The following is a 22,282-nucleotide window of genomic DNA, read 5'->3' as shown; positions in this document are numbered from 1 at the left end:
AGGCACATCCAAGGATCTGCTCCCTTGCCTTAAAGGACCGCCCTCACAGAGACTCTGTTAGGCCACCCATACATCCCAGCAGGTCTCCTTTTTCACAATAGGACAGAGAGTGAGAAAAGCACTAGCCGAAGAAATGATGTTGTAAAGTACAAATGAAAAGACAGAGAGAAGGCAGTGTCCAGAATGGCCAAAGTCCAGCCAGGAATAAAGGCTTCAGAGGAATCAGCCTGACACCTCACAATTTGACCTCAGGCTGAGAAGAACTGCATAGCCTTCCTTTTCAAGAGCCCTCTGCAATGCTGTCCTGAAGGGTTTTCTTGTCTTCTGCCTACAGGAAATGTTCCTGCCAATCGTCTCCTCTCCAGAACAAGTGACCCACCACCCACAATTACTCTTATGAATATGCCAAGAGAACAGGGGATGAAACGTGAGAGAAAAGGAACTTATGGCAGGTGAGACACTTGGATGAGGGTGACCCTGTAGCTGTGTGCTTCTGTGGATGAGATTCTTCCTTTGTGCAACAGGTTGCAGGCAGCTCTAAAGAGTTTTCGATCCCATGAAGCAGCTGAGACTGTGAGACTGTTCAATATGCTCTTCTCCTTGCTGCATCAAGAGAGAGCCTGTACCTGGGCATACAGAGCATTCCTGTGGGCACATCTTGCAGCTCTGGGGATTTCAGTGGGGGGTGATGTCTGTTCACGTGAACACAGTCAGTTGAGCCCACATCATTCATGGCAACAGCCAAGAGAACTGCCTTCAGCTGCAGAATCCTGTGAGGACAGGACGGAGAGCCAAGACCCTCTGTGCTCACAGCACCTCTCCATAATGTCTATTTCAGCATATTTCCAGCCATCCCCGGCACATCCTCCCAGAAGCCAAGAAAGGACAGGAGGAAGGGCCGTCCTGCAGCCATGCCCCCAGTTGAGACAGTTAACAATCGAGTGGAGAAGTGGGTGGAAGAGGTATGTGCTACTGACTGAGAAAATCCATATGCCCTGTGGATTTGTGGGAAAGCAAACTCACTTCTATGGGCAGTGAGTGTGAAAGATGCCTTCCTGAGGCTTCATTTGGCCATTGGCTGACATTGTCCTGGCTTTGCTATAAAGGGTGAAGGTCATACTATATGCAATACATATGTTATACAAATTGCAATACATATGTTACTACTGCGTTGCCAGGAAAGACATGAGAAGGTCCTCTTTGCTTCTCGTGGGAAGGTACCTGCTAGGTCTTTCAGGGATAGGGCATGCACAGTTTTGCTTTAGCTCAGCTCATCAGTCACGTCCAAAAGACAATGTGCACATGTGCTGACCTGCTAGGATTACCTGAGGGGCATTAGAGGGCTATGAGGAAGGTTCAAGTGAAGGGAGAGAAGAGGGGGTGAGAAGTGATCTTCATGCACTGAAAAAGAACAGATGCCAGTCCTAATATTTCTTATTTCTTTCTGTGTCCCCACAGGCCTGGCAATATCACTTCAGAGTAAGAGGGAAAGGGACTCATGCCTTTCCTCTGATCTGAAGCCCTGATTTCCCTTTCCTTTGCCTTTTGCTGAAGAGACAAGGAAGGAAATTGACAGAAATGAGAGAGAAGCACCCTTTTGAGAAACTCCTTGGAATAAACGCCACTGTTTCCTGAGACATATTTTCCAGAAATATCCGTTAGTGGTTGAGCTGCTAAAAAACCGTTTTGTGGAGAGGGATTTGGGAGTCCTGGTGGACAACAAGGTAACCGTGAGGCAGCAATGATGCGCCCTCTTAGCCAAGAAGGCCAATGGGATCCTGGCCTGCATTCAGGAGTGTTGCCAGCAGGTTGAGGGAGCTCATCCTGCCCCTCTTCTCAGCTCTGGCGAGGCCAAACTTGGAGTACTGTGTACAGTTCTGGAGACCCTGGTACAAAAGGAATGTGGAGCTTCTAGAGGGGGTCCAGTGTAGAACAGTGAACATGATTAAGGGACTTTGGCATCTATCATATGAGGAAAGACTAAGTAATCTGCGCCTCTTTAGCCTGGAGAAGAGAAGACTGAGAGGGGATTGTGAAAATGTTGCAGTTTGAAAGCCGTAGTGGTGGTGGTGGTGGGGGGAAAGGAGACCACCCCGTGACTATAGTCACTCAAGCTTCACATAAACTTGTTTAGGTGTTAATAGTACATGCCCTAAACATGATGCAGTTAAGTGAGTGACTGCACATTGGTACATTAGACGGGAAGTTACAGAAAAGGCAGGGAGTCTAGTTCTACAAGAATATGTATACAGAATATATTGCAGTTACAATAGTAAGTAATGATTATAACAAACTTTGTATCCACCCCGTGACTCCAGTTACCATTGTATATTGAAATTTAGTCTCAAATTAGAGTCTTAGTACTTGGGACATCAATTGGGTCATCCCCTGTAAAGGGGTATAAGTGGTGAACTGAATCATCTTTACGTTAATAGCTTTCATTATAGTAGATTTTACACAAGATATTGCTATACTTAGGATAATTATCATTACAGTGAACATCACCACATATTCTACTAAACTTTGGATCCAACCAGTGACACCAAATCCAAACCAACTAAACACCTTCGCCAGCCAGCTAGTGTTCATTGATTCCTGTAGTTCATGGGTGTCTTTCGCCACCTGTCGTATCTTCTCTAATTGGATATCAAGGTCCTGTGTAACATTAGGGATATAAATGCAGCAGTCAGTATTGGAGAGGTTTAGGTAGCCACAAAGTCCATTTTGGTGTAACAGCATCAAGTCCAGTGCCATCCGGTTCTGAAGAGTCATTTTTGATGTGGCTTGTGGTTGATGATTGAGCAACTGTATACTAGTATTGGTGGCATTAGCTGTTTTTTCCACTTGATAGGCTAGCTTACTTACTTAGCCATAATCGCATTTGCAAGACCAAATCCCCCGCAAAAAAAAAAAAAAAAAAAAAAAAAAAAAAAAAAACCTTCCATCTAAGACAGATCCTGGGAAGAGCCTCAAAACTAAGCTGTGGTTTCTTCTTTCTTATGTTCCACAGAGCCTTTTTTTTTTTTCCTCTCAAACTCAAACCTTGTTCTTTTCTCTTTGATCCCAATACATCTCCCCCAAACATCTTTTAACATGCACATACCTTCTCCAACATTCTGTAACACATACCAACCATACCTGTGCTAAATATTTAGCCCTCATTTATTATTTACTGTGTGCAAACTGGAGCTCCCAGGATCCCAGTCATGATGGGAAGACCCAGGTTTCTTCTCAGTCCTGACAGTTCTATTTTTGCCCGTTTTGCTCGAGCCATCCAGTGGGGTCAGAGGAGTCCTCCTCCACCTGGGGCACAATGTTGGAAGGCCCAAGGTACACTGGTGCTCCGGTAATCCAGCCCATGAGGAGGTATACGTATTGCCGGCACTGCAGACACAGGTCAAACCAGCCAGAGCATCACCAGAAGCTATATGGCAATCATTCCGAGGCACACAGCCTTCACTTACTGATTTATATTTTATGCTGCGATTATGGCACAGACAGCCTATTTTGAGGGAAATGTAAACTGGCCAATAGTGTCTGACCCAATTGTGTTGTTCCTAATTAGAGCAATTTATCACATTTTAGCAATACCACAACACTGGCTTGTTTGATATTGAACCGAAAGAAAATCCTGGTCCAAATGGTGTAAAACCTGTGAAGTCCTGAAATTCCCCAAACCAAGAGCAATTTAAGCTATGATTATTTTGAAAGGGGACAATCCTACCCTCTATTCTTCTGATGGGAGTAAGGAAATAGGCATATTTTATTTAAAACTAGTGGTGTTAAAGCAGTACAGAAGATAAGAATGGAGAGCTACTAAACAGAGTATGTTAATAAGAAGAGATAATATGCTGGAACAGGCTGTTATTTTTGAACTACGATTTGAGCCAACACATTAAAATTACTATGAGAAATGCAATCACAATAATAACAAAAGCACATGCTAGAGAGACTTCAGCCCAGCAGCTCAGATGCAGCGTTTTTGTTTCCGTCTCGAGGATCACTGTAAGAGAAAACAAGAGAAACAAAACCTGCCTGCATGTGACCCTGTGCCCCGTGTTCTGGGTGTCACTGTTCAGCAGAGGGGTTGTACTAGATGATCTGTTGAGGTCCCATGCAACCTCAACCGTTCTGTTATTCTGTGGTCTGTAAGAGGCAAGGAACCATCAGAAATGCAGCTTGTGGTCTACATGAACACACAGTCTTCTTAAAGTCCCACTTAGGGGCCCACACTGTCCATGTCTGCCCATTTTTCCTCCCATTGTAACACCCTTTTAACAGACTTACCTCTGATCACATAGATTTGAAGGGGAAGGTCAGTGACACCATCCAAACAGGCCATGATGCCTCCATTCATAGCAACTCTCTTGCTTCCGCTCTGCTCTGCAGTGGCTGAGTGGACGCTGAGGAGCCAGGGGCTCTACCCATGGGCTGCAGAGCGCTTAGTCCTGCTGTACAGTGGTGGGAAGGAGGGAATAGACTAGCTCTCACATACAGAATTTCTGTCAGGTGAAATGAACTGCTCATTCAGAAGGCCTTTTCAGCATCTTCATCTCCAGTTTAATGAGATTTTGAGGAACAGAGTAACAGCTTTAGGGATTTATATATATGAGTACATAGTTACATATTTATATATATGTGTGTGTGTGTATATATATGTTCATACATACACACACAAAGACATTTATATGCATCTTTTTTTCTTGTGGATATAAATGTACTTGCTGAGAGGAAAGGATTCCCTGACCCTTGGTGCAGGGTGAGGACAGCTAGTCTGTCTGTTAGCTTTGGACAAAGCAAACTACAAGAAAGACAGAGGCCAAGGGAGCATCCCAAAATGTGCTTAGAGGCTTCTGGGGTGCCCTGAGACGTGCTTGGAGGCATCTTTGGACACAAACTGGTGCAACCTGATTGGCCAGCAGCAGGCAGGTAGGCGGGTGGGCATCGTGATGTCATTGAGGGCAGCAGAAAGGCCCAGTAGAAAGGAGAGCTCCTGGAGAGGGGAGAGGCAGAGGCAGGTCAAGGTGGCCTGGCTGGGAGATGTTTGCTGAGGTCAGCTCCATTGCAGCAGTCTGATTGGGCAGCAGGCAGGCAGGCACTGTGAGGTCATGAAGTGGATCAGAAAAGCTTCCCCATGGAGAGGAGAGCTCAAGGGGAGGGGAGAGGTGGGCTACAGCGACATGTTGGGGATGTTGACTGTGAGGTGAGTTCCTTCCATCAGCCAGATGGGCCCTTAGCATCTGGGAGCATTGTGAGGTGATCAAGAGCATCAGGCTCTGAATGGATTACAGAGGACTACAGGCAGATGGATTGTCAGAGTTCACTGAAACATCTTTTGACAGAGACTGCCATCATCAGCTGGACAGCAACCAATTGCCCAAGTAAAAGATGCCAAATAAAAAGTTCCCAAAAAAGTCCAGATTTTAAAATGACACTCTGTGCCTGAACATCTGTGAAGCAAGTGGATTCTTTGAACCACCCCCTTCCGCTTATAGAGCCAGCAACTCCTGTCATTAACTCTGACGGGAGCTTCAGAGCAGGCACATGGTTTCCCTCTGCCAAGAACAGACATTTGGCTCCAGAGGTGGAGGTCTGGTCTTGGGCTTGGCAAACACCTGGAGCGTCTGTCTGCATTTTGTCACTCTTTGCCCATGCATGGCCCGTGTCCATGTGTGTGAGCGTGAACAAAACCCGGCAAAGGGAAGAGCCCTGTCATGTGACACATATTCCTGCAGGCTCTGGGCATGGAATGGGAAGGCTGCTCTGGGGTGGATGGTGCCAGCACAAAGGTGCCTCCTGAAAATCCCTGTGGCCACAGCCTCCAGCCTGCCCACTTGAGTGTGATCTCCTCCTGAGCAGACCCTCCTCTGACAGGGGGCTCATGCTGGCTGCTTCCCTGCTGCTGGGCTCTGACCCGTGCTGTGCTGATGGAGAAGAGTAAAGTGCCTGTCATGTGCCCCCTCCCTGCCAGCTCTGCTTCCTGCATGTCTTGTGTTTTTCCCTTCCCTCCTTTTCCTAGCATCACATGACGGCAAGTTACTCCTTGGGGAGATGTGGCATTCTTCATTCCTAGGATAATGTGGAAGCTTTGGGAAGAGTTGAGGAAAGCTATGGGAAATGGAGGCAGTCCAGGAGGGATACTGCGAGTGATTTAGCAAACATGCAGTACTGTCTATGAGAGGAGCGGGTCCAGGGAGCCCGAGAGGCAGTGGTTGAACCAGAGAGTGCAGATAGCTTGTCTGCAGGTTTTGGGGAATCTGCACAAGGCAGCTCTGCAGTGGGATGAGGGGCAAAGCCAAGCGTTTGTGAGGAACTGTGAGGAACATGGGCAAACCCACAGATGTTCATTTCCAAGCAAATGAGTTCCATATTTGCAATAGGAGCTTCTCAGGTGCACTCCCTCCATGACTGGACAGGAAAATGGGCAGCAGCAGAGGCTGAAGGACTCCCTGGTTATTAATGAGAGGAACTTGCAGGTTTCTGTCATGAAAGAGCTATTGCAATGTCTTTCCCATCCTGGGAGGACCTGTGGGAGAACAGAGCCCCACAGGGCTGCCAACAGAGGCTCAGCACGGGGCACAAGGGCACCTGCAATGGATCCAGATGTCCATAACCCTGTGATTGCATTCCACTGCAAATACCTTTCCTTAAAAAAGACCACACACAAAATCTCCTCCAAAGACCACCACCAACAAAAGAAATAAACATAATTAAGGAGGGCTATAAAAGCAAAGAACGGTAAAGTGTGAAGAGGGTTGACTAACCACCTCCTTCTTGACATCCTCTTCAAAGTTTATTTCTTATTTCATTTTGATTGACATTTTTTCATATTCAGGTCCACACAATTAAAACAGATATACTTGTATGTCTTGTGCAGAGTTAAGTGGCCCAAAGCCCCTGCAACAGCAATTGCTCACTCTATGTTCAGAGCCATTCCCGCTAGGAGATGCTGAGCTCTCTTGCCTGCTCTCTCTTGCCCTGCTCAGTTCCCATCCACCCAAGACACCAGGATGCTGCAGTGATGAGGTCCAAAAGGCGTCTGCAGGCTGGCCATGGATGAACAGAGGTTCCTGCAGGTTTTGTGGCGGAGGAACTGTCAAGGGAAGGAGCTGCTGGGTGCCGCAGCAAGAAGAGCGTTGTGGTGGCTGCCAAGGAGCAGCTGGATGATTTGGTGGGCTCAGTGGTTAGCGCTCCCTCCCGCGGTGGCAGCAGCCACCTGCACTATGTGTCTGTGGGGCGAGTGTGGCGTGATGCTCGTTGCCCTCCCTGACAGCCGGGCTTTGTGTGCGCAGCCGTGGTCATGTGAGCGCAGTTGCAGTGCCCAGCGAGAACAAGACCCAATGGGGTTAATACCTGTGGCACAATCTGCATGGGGCAGCCCCTGAGTGCCCCATGCATCCCTTGCCCACTGCAGGGCCAGCCCTGGCACGGCCCGTGGTGAGGAGGGTCAGACCCCTCTGTGACACAGGCTGTGCTCACAGGGGACATCCCGTGTCACAGGCACAGCAGTCAGAGCGCACGCTGCGACCTTTCCTCACACGTCGCGACGAGCCTGGGAGAGCCCACGCGCTGGGACTGCTCTCGGCTCTGCTCTGCTGCGAGCAGCCCACGACCCTGAGCGGGAACCAGCGAGGGGCGGCCAGAGTAGCGCAGTGCTGAGGTGACGTGTACAGGAGGAGCAGGAGAGGAGCTGTTTCCTCATCACCTCCTGTTTGCTCGTTATCCAGAGCAAATGAGCAAAGAAACTAGGATGGAGCTCTGGGACACTGGCCTTGGCAGGTCTCATGGACAGCGATTGCCAGTGCTGCCAGCACAGGGTAAGGCCTCTGGGAGCTCTATCTCAGGAAGTCTCACAGAGATCATGAACTGTGAACATGGCTGTGGAAAGCCTGGGGCTGGAGGAGCGTGAATGGGGCTGGGACTGCTGCCAGAGCCCAGGCTCATGGTCCCCTCTGCCTCACTTGGCAGTGTGGCTGCCAGGACTCCTGGCTCCCAACCCTGACGCTATCCCCACTGTCTCGGGACACCCTACTCAGGAGTCCCTGTGAGAAGGAGAAGGCCTACCTGAGCTGCCAGGCCTCCCCATTAATGCCATCTCGATCTCAGCTGCTGAGACCCTCTCAGGGTTGGGTTCAGTTTGCTCATTGAGTACAACTGCAGGCGTCACCTCCTTGGTTAACCATGTGCTGCACATTTGTGAGCGGGGCCACACAGGGCCTGATGTGTCTTCCACTTCTTTTTCCAGAGACCCTTGCTATCTGGGAAGGAGTCTCCGACTACATTCGAGATCAGCTGATGCTGAACAAGGTGGGTCTGCCATTCTGCATCTCCCCCAGAAGCCCTTCTTCTGCACTGGAGGTATTTGAGGGATGAGTTCTCTATGTTTCCGTGCATTTTTTGAGAGCATGGAGAAGAGGTGGAATGAAAACACCTCAAGTGCTCTTCTAAAGACATTCTCCAAGGGTTCTCCAAAGCTTTCCCCAGTCCTCCGTTCATCCCATTTGCACAGCAGGATTGAGCAGGACACCAAGCTCCATCCTCATGCAGCTGACCAGTTAGAAGCCTCTTCACCTGGCACTCAAGTAATGCTTTTCTTCCTTCCTGTTTGCAGGGAGTCAGAGTCATTCGGCTTGGCACCTTTGGTGTGGTGACTGAGCAAGTTGCTGTTAGGAAATACGGCTTTGTGACTGTTCACAGACCCGTGTTCCATCTTTCAAAGAGTATTGCGGAGGTTCACGGCCTCACCTATGATAAGGCCTATGCTCCTGGTAAGAGGACATGCTGAAACTTGGGCTCCCCTTTTTTGGGGACATCTTTGAGCAGGACATAAATTCTATTCAGCAGTGACTGTTAGAGCTCCAGACTTCCATCACCACGTTCTCCAAACAGCTTCCATTTGTAGCTCTCAGGACCTGAGCATGGCGATTACCATTCTACTCCCTCTCTCCCTGACCTCATTTTAGCTGCCACTCTGTAAAGGCAAATAGCAGCATTCATGCTGCTTTTTCCCTTCCCCTTGCACCTTGTAGTAGGTCACAGTCAGGTTTACAGAGCCCTCAAATAGAGAAGGGGACACTAGTGTGTATTTTCTTTTTCCTTCCTTCTTTCATCCATGTGACATAGCCCCGTGAAATCGTTCTCAATGTGGAAAGGACTGAGCTTGGCCCAAGTCCTGTGACCTGGCACCCATTAAGGCAACTAGCCCCCTTCCTCCTCTCCTTGTCCTCACATTCGAGCCTCACATTCGTAGGAGATGATTGTGGCCATTTCTTTCCAATGTTGTAGGGAAGAAGGCATTGCTGCCCACTTGGCACATCTGCTTGCAGGGTGCTTTGAGCATCTTCCCGCATGATTTTTCCCAGAAAGTGCAAGAAGTTCTCAAGCAGCTGCTTGCTTGAACACCACAAAGCTGTTGATGCTGTGTTTTAGTGTGCCCTGCTAGTGACTTTGTTCCTCTTGGTCTGCTTTCTAGGTCATAAGCTTTGTGAGCCCCTGAAATGTGCTCACATAGCCGCAGACGTCCTTCTTCCCCGTGAAAGGGTGGAGGCTGGCATAGAGGAGACCCTGCGCCTCTTCCGCCGCTGCATCAAGAGTGGGAAGAATGTTGTGTTTGTGTTGAAGAACATTGGCATGCTTATAATTGAAGGGGCAGATATGAAAATGCGATTTTACAAAGAGTTCCTGGAAAGACTTAACGGGACCGACCAGATGCTAGCGGCCCTTCTTGCGGTAAGTTCTCCAGTTCTCCAGTGCTCCCTGTCATCTTTTTGAATTCCCAAGGGAATGCAAGTCTACTGGCTTGCCATAAACTGTTGAAGGACATGGACAGTCCTGGCTGAGAGGAATGCCAGCTACCCAGACAGCTTGTCTTGGGTGTTCAGAGGACTTGGCAATGAAGTTGAACCTGTGCAGGAGTGTCCTGGGTCCACCCAAGATTCATACAACCCAGGAGCCAATCTCCACATTCTCAGGAAAAAGGCCAAAACAAGAGGAGGCCTTGAATTATTTTTGGTCCCACCAGACTTTGCTCCTTGCAAAAAGCCTTGCTTTAGTGCCCCTTTTTGTGAGGATGGCCTCAGAAACCAGGTTTCCCTAGAACATGTCTGGTGTGGTAAGCCAGCAAGCTCAGCTGTTTCCCCTTAAGCTGTTGAAAATTATTTCTCTGGGTCCCCCTGGAAGCTCAGCCTCATCTCCTCATCGGATACACTTGCCTGAGCAGTGGAGATGTCAGACCTCTCTGTCAACTTTGTGTTGCATTCCTTTCTCTTTGAAGTTGGAGGGCCTGAGTGTGCCTCTCCCAGGTGGCTACCAAATGGCAGTTGCTCACAAGATTGGATTCTCATGGTCCTCTTGCTCTGTAGCATTCCTAGTTCAGTGTCTAAATCAGTGATGGGTGTTTACCCCACTCTCTGGGCAGGAAGCAGAGGCACAGAACGAGTAAGGCCCAGAGGGAGAGGATGTTGGGAGAGACTGTGGGGTTAACCCCACATCTGACCGCTTCTTCATCAGCTGAGGAGGCATCAGGTCTAGACAGCAGGAAAAACACAGTGGTCCACTTAGTGAAATGCCTTCTCATGTGCTTGCCTCCCTTGATTGCTGCATTTGGAAAGACCTAAGCAAACTGACTCTCTGAATGCTGAGCCTTGCCAAAGTCCTGAGTATGTTCCTCGCCCTTCTCCTTTTTTTCTCTCCACTTCTTATGGTGCATAAGTGAGGGGCTGCTGATGGGAATAGAACAATTTAAAGTTTCAAAAGCAGTTTCTTCTCTAAGCAGTAGAAGAGTTTGTTTCCACTGTGAACACTTAGATAATTTTCTTAGTACCATGTCCCTGATGTCTGTCTCGTTTGCAGATGCCGCAGATGAGGAATTCGGTGCTCTCAGGCTCTGAAACTGCTCTTTCGCAGACCTGCTCTGGTCATGTCATTGTCTTTCCCGAGTGAGTATGTTTCCTTCTCAGCCCCTGGCTGGCCAAGCAAGCAGCTGCTCATGGCATGTTTTGTAACCTTGTGTTTGCAAGCCTTGTGAAGACTGCTGAGAAAGCCATTCATGAGCAACCCTTTAAAATGTGCATCAAAGTAGAGGTTCCTGGCAGTTGCTATCTTAGGGCATTTTCATGTCTTCTGTTCTTCTGTGACATCTGCATGAATGAAATATTTTATGATGGTGTTTTCAAATATTCACTTAAGTCACCTTTTTCTTTTTCTTTTTTTTTTTCTTTTTTTTTTTTTTTTTTTTCTGGCGGAGGGGCAAAGAGGTATGTAGGCCAAAGTAAAGCCTGTACCTAGTCAAGTAAAAAGCTTTCTCCTGGCTTCCGTGGTGCTAAGTGTTTTGTTCCATTACGTGTCTGGGAGATACAGGTTCTTTTTTACACATGCACGGAGATGAGCTTGGGAAGGCTGGCAAGTGATCCGGAGGGTGAGACAGCAATTAGAAAGGATGCTGGAAAGGAGTAGGAAAGAGGACTAAAGTGTTCTGCCTGAACAGGAGCAGGAACAGGAGATGGGTGATGATCCCAAAAGCACACAGGGGATTTGGGTTGAAATTGGTTTGGCATTTTCACAGGAAGCACAGGGAAGAGTCAGAGAAGAAAGGTCATCCCCTCCAGGCGTTGGAGGTCTTCATGATGCCTCTCACCTTGCTGAGAGACTCCTCCAGCATCTGGCCTCTTCTGCCTATTGCGCTTTGAAAAAAGAGGGACTTCCCAGCACCTCCCAAATGCTCCTGTGTCCCCACTATTCACACCAGGTGCAAAGGAAGTGCAGTGCCCCCTCGCGTTTAGCGTGATGCCTTTTCTGCTTTCCAGGTACAAGCTGGAGAGTAGAGATCGAAATCCACCAGGCGCACCTGTAAAGGCCAGGCAGGAGGAGGAGAGAGGAGAGGCCAGCACTGTCCAAAATGGTAATGGAGCTGCTGCTTCTTGGTGGAGGCTTCTGCCTTCTCCTTCTGTGCTCCTGGGTAGGCCATCGGAACCCATGTGACAGTGTGATGGGTCAGGCAGCATGAGGCGCTAGATGTGACGCTGCTCCCCCAGTAGGGCAAATCTCAAGTGAGTCCTGAGGGAACAAGAGCTCAGTGCAGCACAACACTCCCACCTGTATTAGTATCTCCAAGTTCAACTTTCCTCCATTTCCACGTCCTGGTCTCCTAAACATGCCTCATAAGCACCCACAAAACAGCTCATTTCTTTTGATTGTGTCAACAGAGGAACTCTAGGCATGTGAGATCAGTAGGCACATCCAAGGATCTGCTCCCTTGCCTTAAAGGACCGCCCTCACAGAGACCCTGTTAGGCCACCCATACATCCCAGCAGGTCTCCTTTTTCACAATAGGACAGACAGTGAGAAAAGCACTAGCCCAAGAAATGATGTTGTAAAGTACAAATGAAAAGACAGAGAGAAGGCAGTGTCCAGAATGGCCAAAGTCCAGCCAGGAATAAAGGCTTCAGAGGAATCAGCCTGACACCTCACAATTTGACCTCAGGCTGAGAAGAACTGCATAGCCTTCCTTTTCAAGAGCCCTCTGCAATGCTGTCCTGAAGGGTTTTCTTGTCTTCTGCCTACAGGAAATGTTCCTGCCAATCGTCTCCTCTTCAGATCAAGTGATCCACCGCCCACAATTACTCTTATGAATATGCCAAGAGAACAGGGCATGAAATGTGAGAGAAAAGGAACTTATGGCAGGTGAGACACTTGGAGGAACGGATGAGGGTGACCCTGTAGCCGTGTGCTTGTGTGGGTAAGATGCTTCCTAGGTGCAACAGGTTCCAGGCAGGTCTAAGAGTTTTGGATCCCATGAAACAGCTGGGACTTTCAGACAGTGTTCAATATGTTTACCAGGCCGGGGGATCTGTATCCCTTTGAGGCTCCATCTGTAATGAAACCTGCTCTTCTCCTTGCTGCATCAAGAGAGAGCCTGTACCTGGGCATACAGAGCATTCCTGTGGGCACATCTTGCAGCTCTGGGGATTTCAGTGGGGAGTGATGTCTGTTCATGTGAACACAGTCAGTTGAGCCCACATCATTCATGGCAACAGCCAAGAGAACTGCCTTCAGCTGCAGAATCCTGTGAGGACAGGACGGAGAGCCAAGACCCTCTGTGCCCACAGCACCTCTCCATAATGTCTATTTCAGCATATTTCCAGCCATCCCCGGCACATCCTCCCAGAAGCCAAGAAAGGACAGGAGGAAGGGCCGTCCTGCAGCCATGCCCCCAGTTGAGACAGTTAACAATCGAGTGGAGAAGTGGGTGGAAGAGGTATATGCTACTGACTGAGAAAATCCATATGCCCTGTGGATTTGTGGGAAAGCAAACTCACTTCTATGGGCAGTGAGTGTGAAAGATGCCTTCCTGAGGTTTCATTTGGCCATTGGCTGACATTGTCCTGGCTTTGCTATAAAGGGTGAAGGTCATACTATATGCAATACATATGTTATACAAATTGCAATACATATGCTACTACTGCATTGCCAGGAAAGACATGAAAAAGCCCTCTTTGGTTCTCGTGGGAAGGTACCTGCTAGGTCTTTCAGGGATAGGGCATGCACAGTTTTGCTTTAGCTCAGCTCATCAGTCACATCCAAAGGACAATGTGCGCATGTGCTGACCTGTTAGGATTACCTTAGGGGCATTAGAGGGTTGTGAAGAAGGTTCAAGTGAAGGGACAGAAGAGGGGGTGAGAAGTGATCTTCATGCACTGAAAAAGAACCCATGACAGTCCTAAGGTTTCTTATTTCTTTTCTGTGTCCCCACAGGCCTGGCAATATCACTTCAGAGTAAGAGGGAAAGGGACTCATGCCTTTCCTCCAGTCTGAAGCCCTGGGACAATTTCCCTTTCCTTTGCCTTTTGCTGAAGAGACAAGGAAGGAAATTGACAGAAATGAGAGAGAAGCACCCTTTTGAGAAACTCCTTGGAATAAACACCACTATTTCCTGAGACATGTTTTCCAGAAATATCCGTTAGTGGTTGAGCTGCTAAAAAACCGTTTTGTGGAGAGGGATTTGGGAGTCCTGGTGGACAACAAGGTAACCGTGAGGCAGCAATGATGCGCCCTCTTAGCCAAGAAGGCCAATGGGATCCTGGCCTGCATTCAGGAGTGTTGCCAGCAGGTTGAGGGAACTCATCCTTCCCCTCTTCTCAGCTCTGGCGAGGCCAAACTTGGAGTACTGTGTACAGTTCTGGAGACCCTGGTACAAAAGGAATGTGGAGCTTCTAGAGGGGGTCCAGCGTAGAACAGTGAACATGATTAAGGGACTTTGGCCTCTATCATATGAGGAAAGACTAAGTAATCTGCGCCTCTTTAGCCTGGAGAAGAGAAGACTGAGAGGGGATTGTGAAAATGTTGCAGTTTGAAAGCCGTAGTGGTAGTGGTGGTGGGGGGAAAAGGAGATATCAAATCAGTATCGGATTCACAAACAGTCTGTGGACCGTAGGTCCGATCGCCTTCCTAGGAGTGAATCGAGTTCCCAAATAGCATCATCACCTATAAGCTCGACTCTGGCAGTATCGGATTCACGAACAGTCTGCCAACTGTAGGTCTGATTGCCTCCCCCTAAACAAGTAGCCGAGTTCACAAACAGTATGATTTATTCAAATGCAACATTTACAAAACAGGTTTTGGATGTCAGTACAGGAAATTCTCTACTAGAGCGTGGGGTTTTAGCTAGCTCTGATGTACGAATGTGCAATCATCACTCACCCCAGAAGATGGGAGAGGGCTCTCAGTCTCGAGTCTCCTCAGGCGGTGTCCTGACACAAGGGGAGGAAAGGAGGATCAGCGCATCGACTGATCCAGAATTTATGATGGATTCTTCCCTCTCACTTCTTAGTCTCCTCAGGCAGCATCCCAGCGTGAGGGGAGGGAATGGGGGATCAGCCTGTCAACTGACCCAGGAGTTAGGATGGTTTCTTCCCCCCCAGACTTTTCATACTTAGTTCACCTTTTATACTTTTCTTTACATTCAGGTGGAGCTTGAGTGACTAGACTCATACTTAATATTGTTATTGCTTGATGAAAAAGTTTCTCGCTTTCATTTAAAGGTACAGTCAACCGCAAATCTAGAGCGCATGATCAGTGAGGGGTGGTCGTACCTCGGAGGCGGGTAATTTTTGAGATGGAGGTGTGGTTTTCACATTATAATGACCAAAGTTCCAGCAAAGTTCATATGAAAGGAGTGATTTGCCACCTTTGCTGGCTCAGCACCGGACATGTTATCGTATATCTCCCATTAGACAGCCACTGTGTGTCTTATCAGCAGCCCAGCACAGGGTGTGCAACAGAGTTTGGCCGTGGTGTCTTCACTCCGCTCCATCCTCTGTTACTCCCCTTTGCAGTGGCGAGGAGGGCAGATCGTGTTGTCTAGGGAACCGTGGAGGAGCAGAGCCCGTGTGCACCAGCCATCCTGGAAGCGGCAACTGTGTATCACCCCAAGCAAACTTCTGTAATGCCAAAACTTCGGTTAGGCCCTAGTTTTCCTCTCAGTTCCTGCTTTCAAACAATTCTTCCACAAACAATTCTTCCGCATTATCCACCCCGTGACTATAGTCACTCAAGCTTCACATAAACTTGTTTAGGTGTTAATAGTACATGCCCTAAACATGATGCAGTTAAGTGAGTGACTGCACATTGGTACATTAGACGGGAAGTTACAGAAAAGGCAGGGAGTCTAGTTCTACAAGAATATGTATACAGAATATATTGCAGTTACAATAGTAAGTAATGATTATAACAAACTTTGTATCCACCCCGTGACTCCAGTTACCATTGTATATTGAAATTTAGTCTCAAATTAGAGTCTTAGTACTTGGGACATCAATTGGGTCATCCCCCGTAAAGGGGTATAAGTGGTGAACTGAATCATCTTTACGTTAATAGCTTTCATTATAGTAGATTTTACACAAGATATTGCTATACTTAGGATAATTATCATTACAGTGAACATCACCACATATTCTACTAAACTTTGGATCCAACCAGTGACACCAAATCCAAACCAACTAAACACCTTCGCCAGCCAGCTAGTGTTCATTGATTCCTGTAGTTCATGGGTGTCTTTCGCCACCTGTCGTATCTTCTCTAATTGGATATCAAGGTCCTGTGTAACATTAGGGATATAAATGCAGCAGTCAGTATTGGAGAGGTTTAGGTAGCCACAAAGTCCATTTTGGTGTAACAGCATCAAGTCCAGTGCCATCCGGTTCTGAAGAGTCAGTTTTGATGTGGCTTGTGATTGATGATTGAGCAACTGTATACTAGTATTGGTGGCATTAGCTGTTTTTTCCACTTGATAGGCTAGCTTACTTACTTAGCCATAATCGCATTTGCAAGACCAAATCAAAAAAAAAAAAAAAAAAAAAAAACCTTCCATCTAAGACAGATCCTGGGAAGAGCCTCAAAACTAAGCTGTGGTTTCTTCTTTCTTATGTTCCACAGAGCCTTTTTTTTTTTTCCTCTCAAACTCAAACCTTGTTCTTTTCTCTTTGATCCCAATACATCTCCCCCAAACATCTTTTAACATGCACATACCTTCTCCAACATTCTGTAACACATACCAACCATACCTGTGCTAAATATTTAGCCCTCATTTATTATTTACTGTGTGCAAACTGGAGCTCCCAGGATCCCAGTCATGATGGGAAGACCCAGGTTTCTTCTCAGTCCTGACAGTTCTATTTTTGCCCGTTTTGCTCGAGCCATCCAGTGGGGTCAGAGGAGTCCTCCTCCACCTGGGGCACAATGTTGGAAGGCCCAAGGTACACTGGTGTTCCGGTAATCCAGCCCATGAGGAGGTATACGTATTGCCGGCACTGCAGACACAGGTCAAACCAGCCAGAGCATCACCAGAAGCTATACGGCAATCATTCCGAGGCACACAGCCTTCACTTACTGATTTATATTTTATGCTGCGATTATGGCACAGACAGCCTATTTTGAGGGAAATGTAAACTGGCCAATAGTGTCTGACCCAATTGTGTTGTTCCTAATTAGAGCAATTTATCACATTTTAGCAATACCACAACACTGGCTTGTTTGATATTGAACCGAAAGAAAATCCTGGTCCAAATGGTGTAAAACCTGTGAAGTCCTGAAATTCCCCAAACCAAGAGCAATTTAAGCTATGATTATTTTGAAAGGGGACAATCCTACCCTCTATTCTTCTGATGGGAGTAAGGAAATAGGCATATTTTATTTAAAACTAGTGGTGTTAAAGCAGTACAGAAGATAAGAATGGAGAGCTACTAAACAGAGTATGTTAATAAGAAGAGATAATATGCTGGAACAGGCTGTTATTTTTGAACTACGATTTGAGCCAACACATTAAAATTACTATGAGAAATGCAATCACAATAATAACAAAAGCACATGCTAGAGAGACTTCAGCCCAGCAGCTCAGATGCAGCGTTTTTGTTTCCGTCTCGAGGATCACTGTAAGAGAAAACAAGAGAAACAAAACCTGCCTGCATGTGACCCTGTGCCCCGTGTTCTGGGTGTCACTGTTCAGCAGAGGGGTTGTACTAGATGATCTGTTGAGGTCCCATGCAACCTCAACCGTTCTGTTATTCTGTGGTCTGTAAGAGGCAAGGAACCATCAGAAATGCAGCTTGTGGTCTACATGAACACACAGTCTTCTTAAAGTCCCACTTAGGGGCCCACACTGTCCATGTCTGCCCATTTTTCCTCCCATTGTAACACCCTTTTAACAGACTTACCTCTGATCACATAGATTTGAAGGGGAAGGTCAGTGACACCATCCAAACAGGCCATGATGCCTCCATTCATAGCAACTCTCTTGCTTCCGCTCTGCTCTGCAGTGGCTGAGTGGACGCTGAGGAGCCAGGGGCTCTACCCATGGGCTGCAGAGCGCTTAGTCCTGCTGTACAGTGGTGGGAAGGAGGGAATAGACTAGCTCTCACATACAGAATTTCTGTCAGGTGAAATGAACTGCTCATTCAGAAGGCCTTTTCAGCATCTTCATCTCCAGTTTAATGAGATTTTGAGGAACAGAGTAACAGCTTTAGGGATTTATATATATGAGTACATAGTTACATATTTATATATATGTGTGTGTGTGTATATATATGTTCATACATACACACACAAAGACATTTATATGCATCTTTTTTTCTTGTGGATATAAATGTACTTGCTGAGAGGAAAGGATTCCCTGACCCTTGGTGCAGGGTGAGGACAGCTAGTCTGTCTGTTAGCTTTGGACAAAGCAAACTACAAGAAAGACAGAGGCCAAGGGAGCATCCCAAAATGTGCTTAGAGGCTTCTGGGGTGCCCTGAGACGTGCTTGGAGGCATCTTTGGACACAAACTGGTGCAACCTGATTGGCCAGCAGCAGGCAGGTAGGCGGGTGGGCATCGTGATGTCATTGAGGGCAGCAGAAAGGCCCAGTAGAAAGGAGAGCTCCTGGAGAGGGGAGAGGCAGAGGCAGGTCAAGGTGGCCTGGCTGGGAGATGTTTGCTGAGGTCAGCTCCATTGCAGCAGTCTGATTGGGCAGCAGGCAGGCAGGCACTGTGAGGTCATGAAGTGGATCAGAAAAGCTTCCCCATGGAGAGGAGAGCTCAAGGGGAGGGGAGAGGTGGGCTACAGCGACATGTTGGGGATGTTGACTGTGAGGTGAGTTCCTTCCATCAGCCAGATGGGCCCTTAGCATCTGGGAGCATTGTGAGGTGATCAAGAGCATCAGGCTCTGAATGGATTACAGAGGACTACAGGCAGATGGATTGTCAGAGTTCACTGAAACATCTTTTGACAGAGACTGCCATCATCAGCTGGACAGCAACCAATTGCCCAAGTAAAAGATGCCAAATAAAAAGTTCCCAAAAAAGTCCAGATTTTAAAATGACACTCTGTGCCTGAACATCTGTGAAGCAAGTGGATTCTTTGAACCACCCCCTTCCGCTTATAGAGCCAGCAACTCCTGTCATTAACTCTGACGGGAGCTTCAGAGCAGGCACATGGTTTCCCTCTGCCAAGAACAGACATTTGGCTCCAGAGGTGGAGGTCTGGTCTTGGGCTTGGCAAACACCTGGAGCGTCTGTCTGCATTTTGTCACTCTTTGCCCATGCATGGCCCGTGTCCATGTGTGTGAGCGTGAACAAAACCCGGCAAAGGGAAGAGCCCTGTCATGTGACACATATTTCTGCAGGCTCTGGCCATGGAATGGGAAGGCTGCTCTGGGGTGGATGGTGCCAGCACAAAGGTGCCTCCTGAAAATCCCTGTGGCCACAGCCTCCAGCCTGCCCACTTGAGTGTGATCTCCTCCTGAGCAGACCCTCCTCTGACAGGGGGCTCATGCTGGCTGCTTCCCTGCTGCTGGGCTCTGACCCATGCTGTGCTGATGGAGAAGAGTAAAGTGCCTGTCATGTGCCCCCTCCCTGCCAGCTCTGCTTCCTGCATGTCTTGTGTTTTTCCCTTCCCGCCTTTTCCTAGCATCACATGACGGCAAGTTACTCCTTGGGGAGATGTGGCATTCTTCATTCCTAGGATAATGTGGAAGCTTTGGGAAGAGTTGAGGAAAGCTATGGGAAATGGAGGCAGTCCAGGAGGGATACTGCGAGTGATTTAGCAAACATGCAGTACTGTCTATGAGAGGAGCGGGTCCAGGGAGCCCGAGAGGCAGTGGTTGAACCAGAGAGTGCAGATAGCTTGTCTGCAGGTTTTGGGGAATCTGCACAAGGCAGCTCTGCAGTGGGATGAGGGGCAAAGCCAAGCGTTTGTGAGGAACTGTGAGGAACATGGGCAAACCCACAGATGTTCATTTCCAAGCAAATGAGTTCCATATTTGCAATAGGAGCTTCTCAGGTGCACTCCCTCCATGACTGGACAGGAAAATGGGCAGCAGCAGAGGCTGAAGGACTCCCTGGTTATTAATGAGAGGAACTTGCAGGTTTCTGTCATGAAAGAGCTATTGCAATGTCTTTCCCATCCTGGGAGGACCTGTGGGAGAACAGAGCCCCACAGGGCTGCCAACAGAGGCTCAGCACGGGGGACAAGGGCACCTCCAATGGATCCAGATGTCCATAACCCTGTGATTGCATTCCACTGCAAATACCTTTCCTTAAAAAAGACCACACACAAAATCTCCTCCAAAGACCACCACCAACAAAAGAAATAAACATAATTAAGGAGGGCTATAAAAGCAAAGAACGGTAAAGTGTGAAGAGGGTTGACTAACCACCTCCTTCTTGACATCCTCTTCAAAGTTTATTTCTTATTTCATTTTGATTGACATTTTTTCATATTCAGGTCCACACAATTAAAACAGATATACTTGTATGTCTTGTGCAGAGTTAAGTGGCCCAAAGCCCCTGCAACAGCAATTGCTCACTCTATGTTCAGAGCCATTCCCGCTAGGAGATGCTGAGCTCTCTTGCCTGCTCTCTCTTGCCCTGCTCAGTTCCCATCCACCCCAGACACCAGGATGCTGCAGTGATGAGGTCCAAAAGGCGTCTGCAGGCTGGCCATGGAGGAACAGAGGTTCCTGCAGGTTTTGTGGCGGAGGAACTGTCAAGGGAAGGAGCTGCTGGGTGCCGCAGCAAGAAGAGCGTTGTGGTGGCTGCCAAGGAGCAGCTGGATGATTTGGTGGGCTCAGTGGTTAGCGCTCCCTCCCGCGGTGGCAGCAGCCACCTGCACTATGTGTCTGTGGGGCGAGTGTGGCGTGATGCTCGTTGCCCTCCCTGACAGCCGGGCTTTGTGTGCGCAGCCGTGGTCATGTGAGCGCAGTTGCAGTGCCCAGCGAGAACAAGACCCAATGGGGTTAATACCTGTGGCACAATCTGCATGGGGCAGCCCCTGAGTGCCCCATGCATCCCTTGCCCACTGCAGGGCCAGCCCTGGCACGGCCCGTGGTGAGGAGGGTCAGACCCCTCTGTGACACGGGCTGTGCTCACAGGGGACATCCCGTGTCACAGGCACAGCAGTCAGAGCGCACGCTCCGACCTTTCCTCACACGTCGCAACGAGCCTGGGAGAGCCCACGCGCTGGGACTGCTCTCGGCTCTGCTCTGCTGCGAGCAGCCCACGACCCTGAGCGGGAACCAGCGAGGGGCGGCCAGAGTAGCGCAGTGCTGAGGTGACGTGTACAGGAGGAGCAGGAGAGGAGCTGTTTCCTCATCACCTCCTGTTTGCTCGTTATCCAGAGCAAATGAGCAAAGAAACTAGGATGGAGCTCTGGGACACTGGCCTTGGCAGGTCTCATGGACAGCGATTGCCAGTGCTGCCAGCACAGGGTAAGGCCTCTGGGAGCTCTATCTCAGGAAGTCTCACAGAGATCATGAACTGTGAACATGGCTGTGGAAAGCCTGGGGCTGGAGGAGCGTGAATGGGGCTGGGACTGCTGCCAGAGCCCAGGCTCATGGTCCCCTCTGCCTCACTTGGCAGTGTGGCTGCCAGGACTCCTGGCTCCCAACCCTGACGCTATCCCCACTGTCTCGGGACACCCTACTCAGGAGTCCCTGTGAGAAGGAGAAGGCCTACCTGAGCTGCCAGGCCTCCCCATTAATGCCATCTCGATCTCAGCTGCTGAGACCCTCTCAGGGTTGGGTTCAGTTTGCTCATTGAGTACAACTGCAGGCGTCACCTCCTTGGTTAACCATGTGCTGCACATTTGTGAGCGGGGCCACACAGGGCCTGATGTGTCTTCCACTTCTTTTTCCAGAGACCCTTGCTATCTGGGAAGGAGTCTCCGACTACATTCGAGATCAGCTGATGCTGAACAAGGTGGGTCTGCCATTCTGCATCTCCCCCAGAAGCCCTTCTTCTGCACTGGAGGTATTTGAGGGATGAGTTCTCTATGTTTCCGTGCATTTTTTGAGAGCATGGAGAAGAGGTGGAATGAAAACACCTCAAGTGCTCTTCTAAAGACATTCTCCAAGGGTTCTCCAAAGCTTTCCCCAGTCCTCCGTTCATCCCATTTGCACAGCAGGATTGAGCAGGACACCAAGCTCCATCCTCATGCAGCTGACCAGTTAGAAGCCTCTTCACCTGGCACTCGAGTAATGCTTTTCTTCCTTCCTGTTTGCAGGGAGTCAGAGTCATTCGGCTTGGCACCTTTGGTGTGGTGACTGAGCAAGTTGCTGTTAGGAAATACGGCTTTGTGACTGTTCACAGACCCGTGTTCCATCTTTCAAAGAGTATTGCGGAGGTTCACGGCCTCACCTATGATAAGGCCTATGCTCCTGGTAAGAGGACATGCTGAAACTTGGGCTCCCCTTTTTTGGGGACATCTTTGAGCAGGACATAAATTCTATTCAGCAGTGACTGTTAGAGCTCCA

At 48.6% G+C, this 22,282-nt stretch overlaps 1 protein-coding gene across 1 annotated transcript in view; it reads left to right on the top strand.

Moving 5' to 3' along the window:
• LOC148594887 (coiled-coil domain-containing protein 81-like) overlaps positions 1–22,282 on the top strand; it is a 69,086-nt gene that overhangs the window by 3,672 nt on the left and 43,132 nt on the right. The window contains exon 6 of the mRNA XM_088523491.1: positions 11,805–11,899. Within this exon, the coding sequence (XP_088379617.1) occupies positions 11,805–11,899 (95 nt within the window). The remainder of the gene's footprint in view (positions 1–11,804; positions 11,900–22,282) is intronic.

Source organism: Tinamus guttatus, unplaced genomic scaffold (assembly GCF_059628265.1).
Source record: "Tinamus guttatus ecotype Peru unplaced genomic scaffold, ASM5962826v1 Tinamus_guttatus_pri_ptg000190l, whole genome shotgun sequence".
Classification (NCBI taxonomy): domain Eukaryota; kingdom Metazoa; phylum Chordata; class Aves; order Tinamiformes; family Tinamidae; genus Tinamus; species Tinamus guttatus.
Note: the sequence above shows the minus strand (reverse complement) of the source record. Positions and strands in the feature narration are given on the sequence as shown.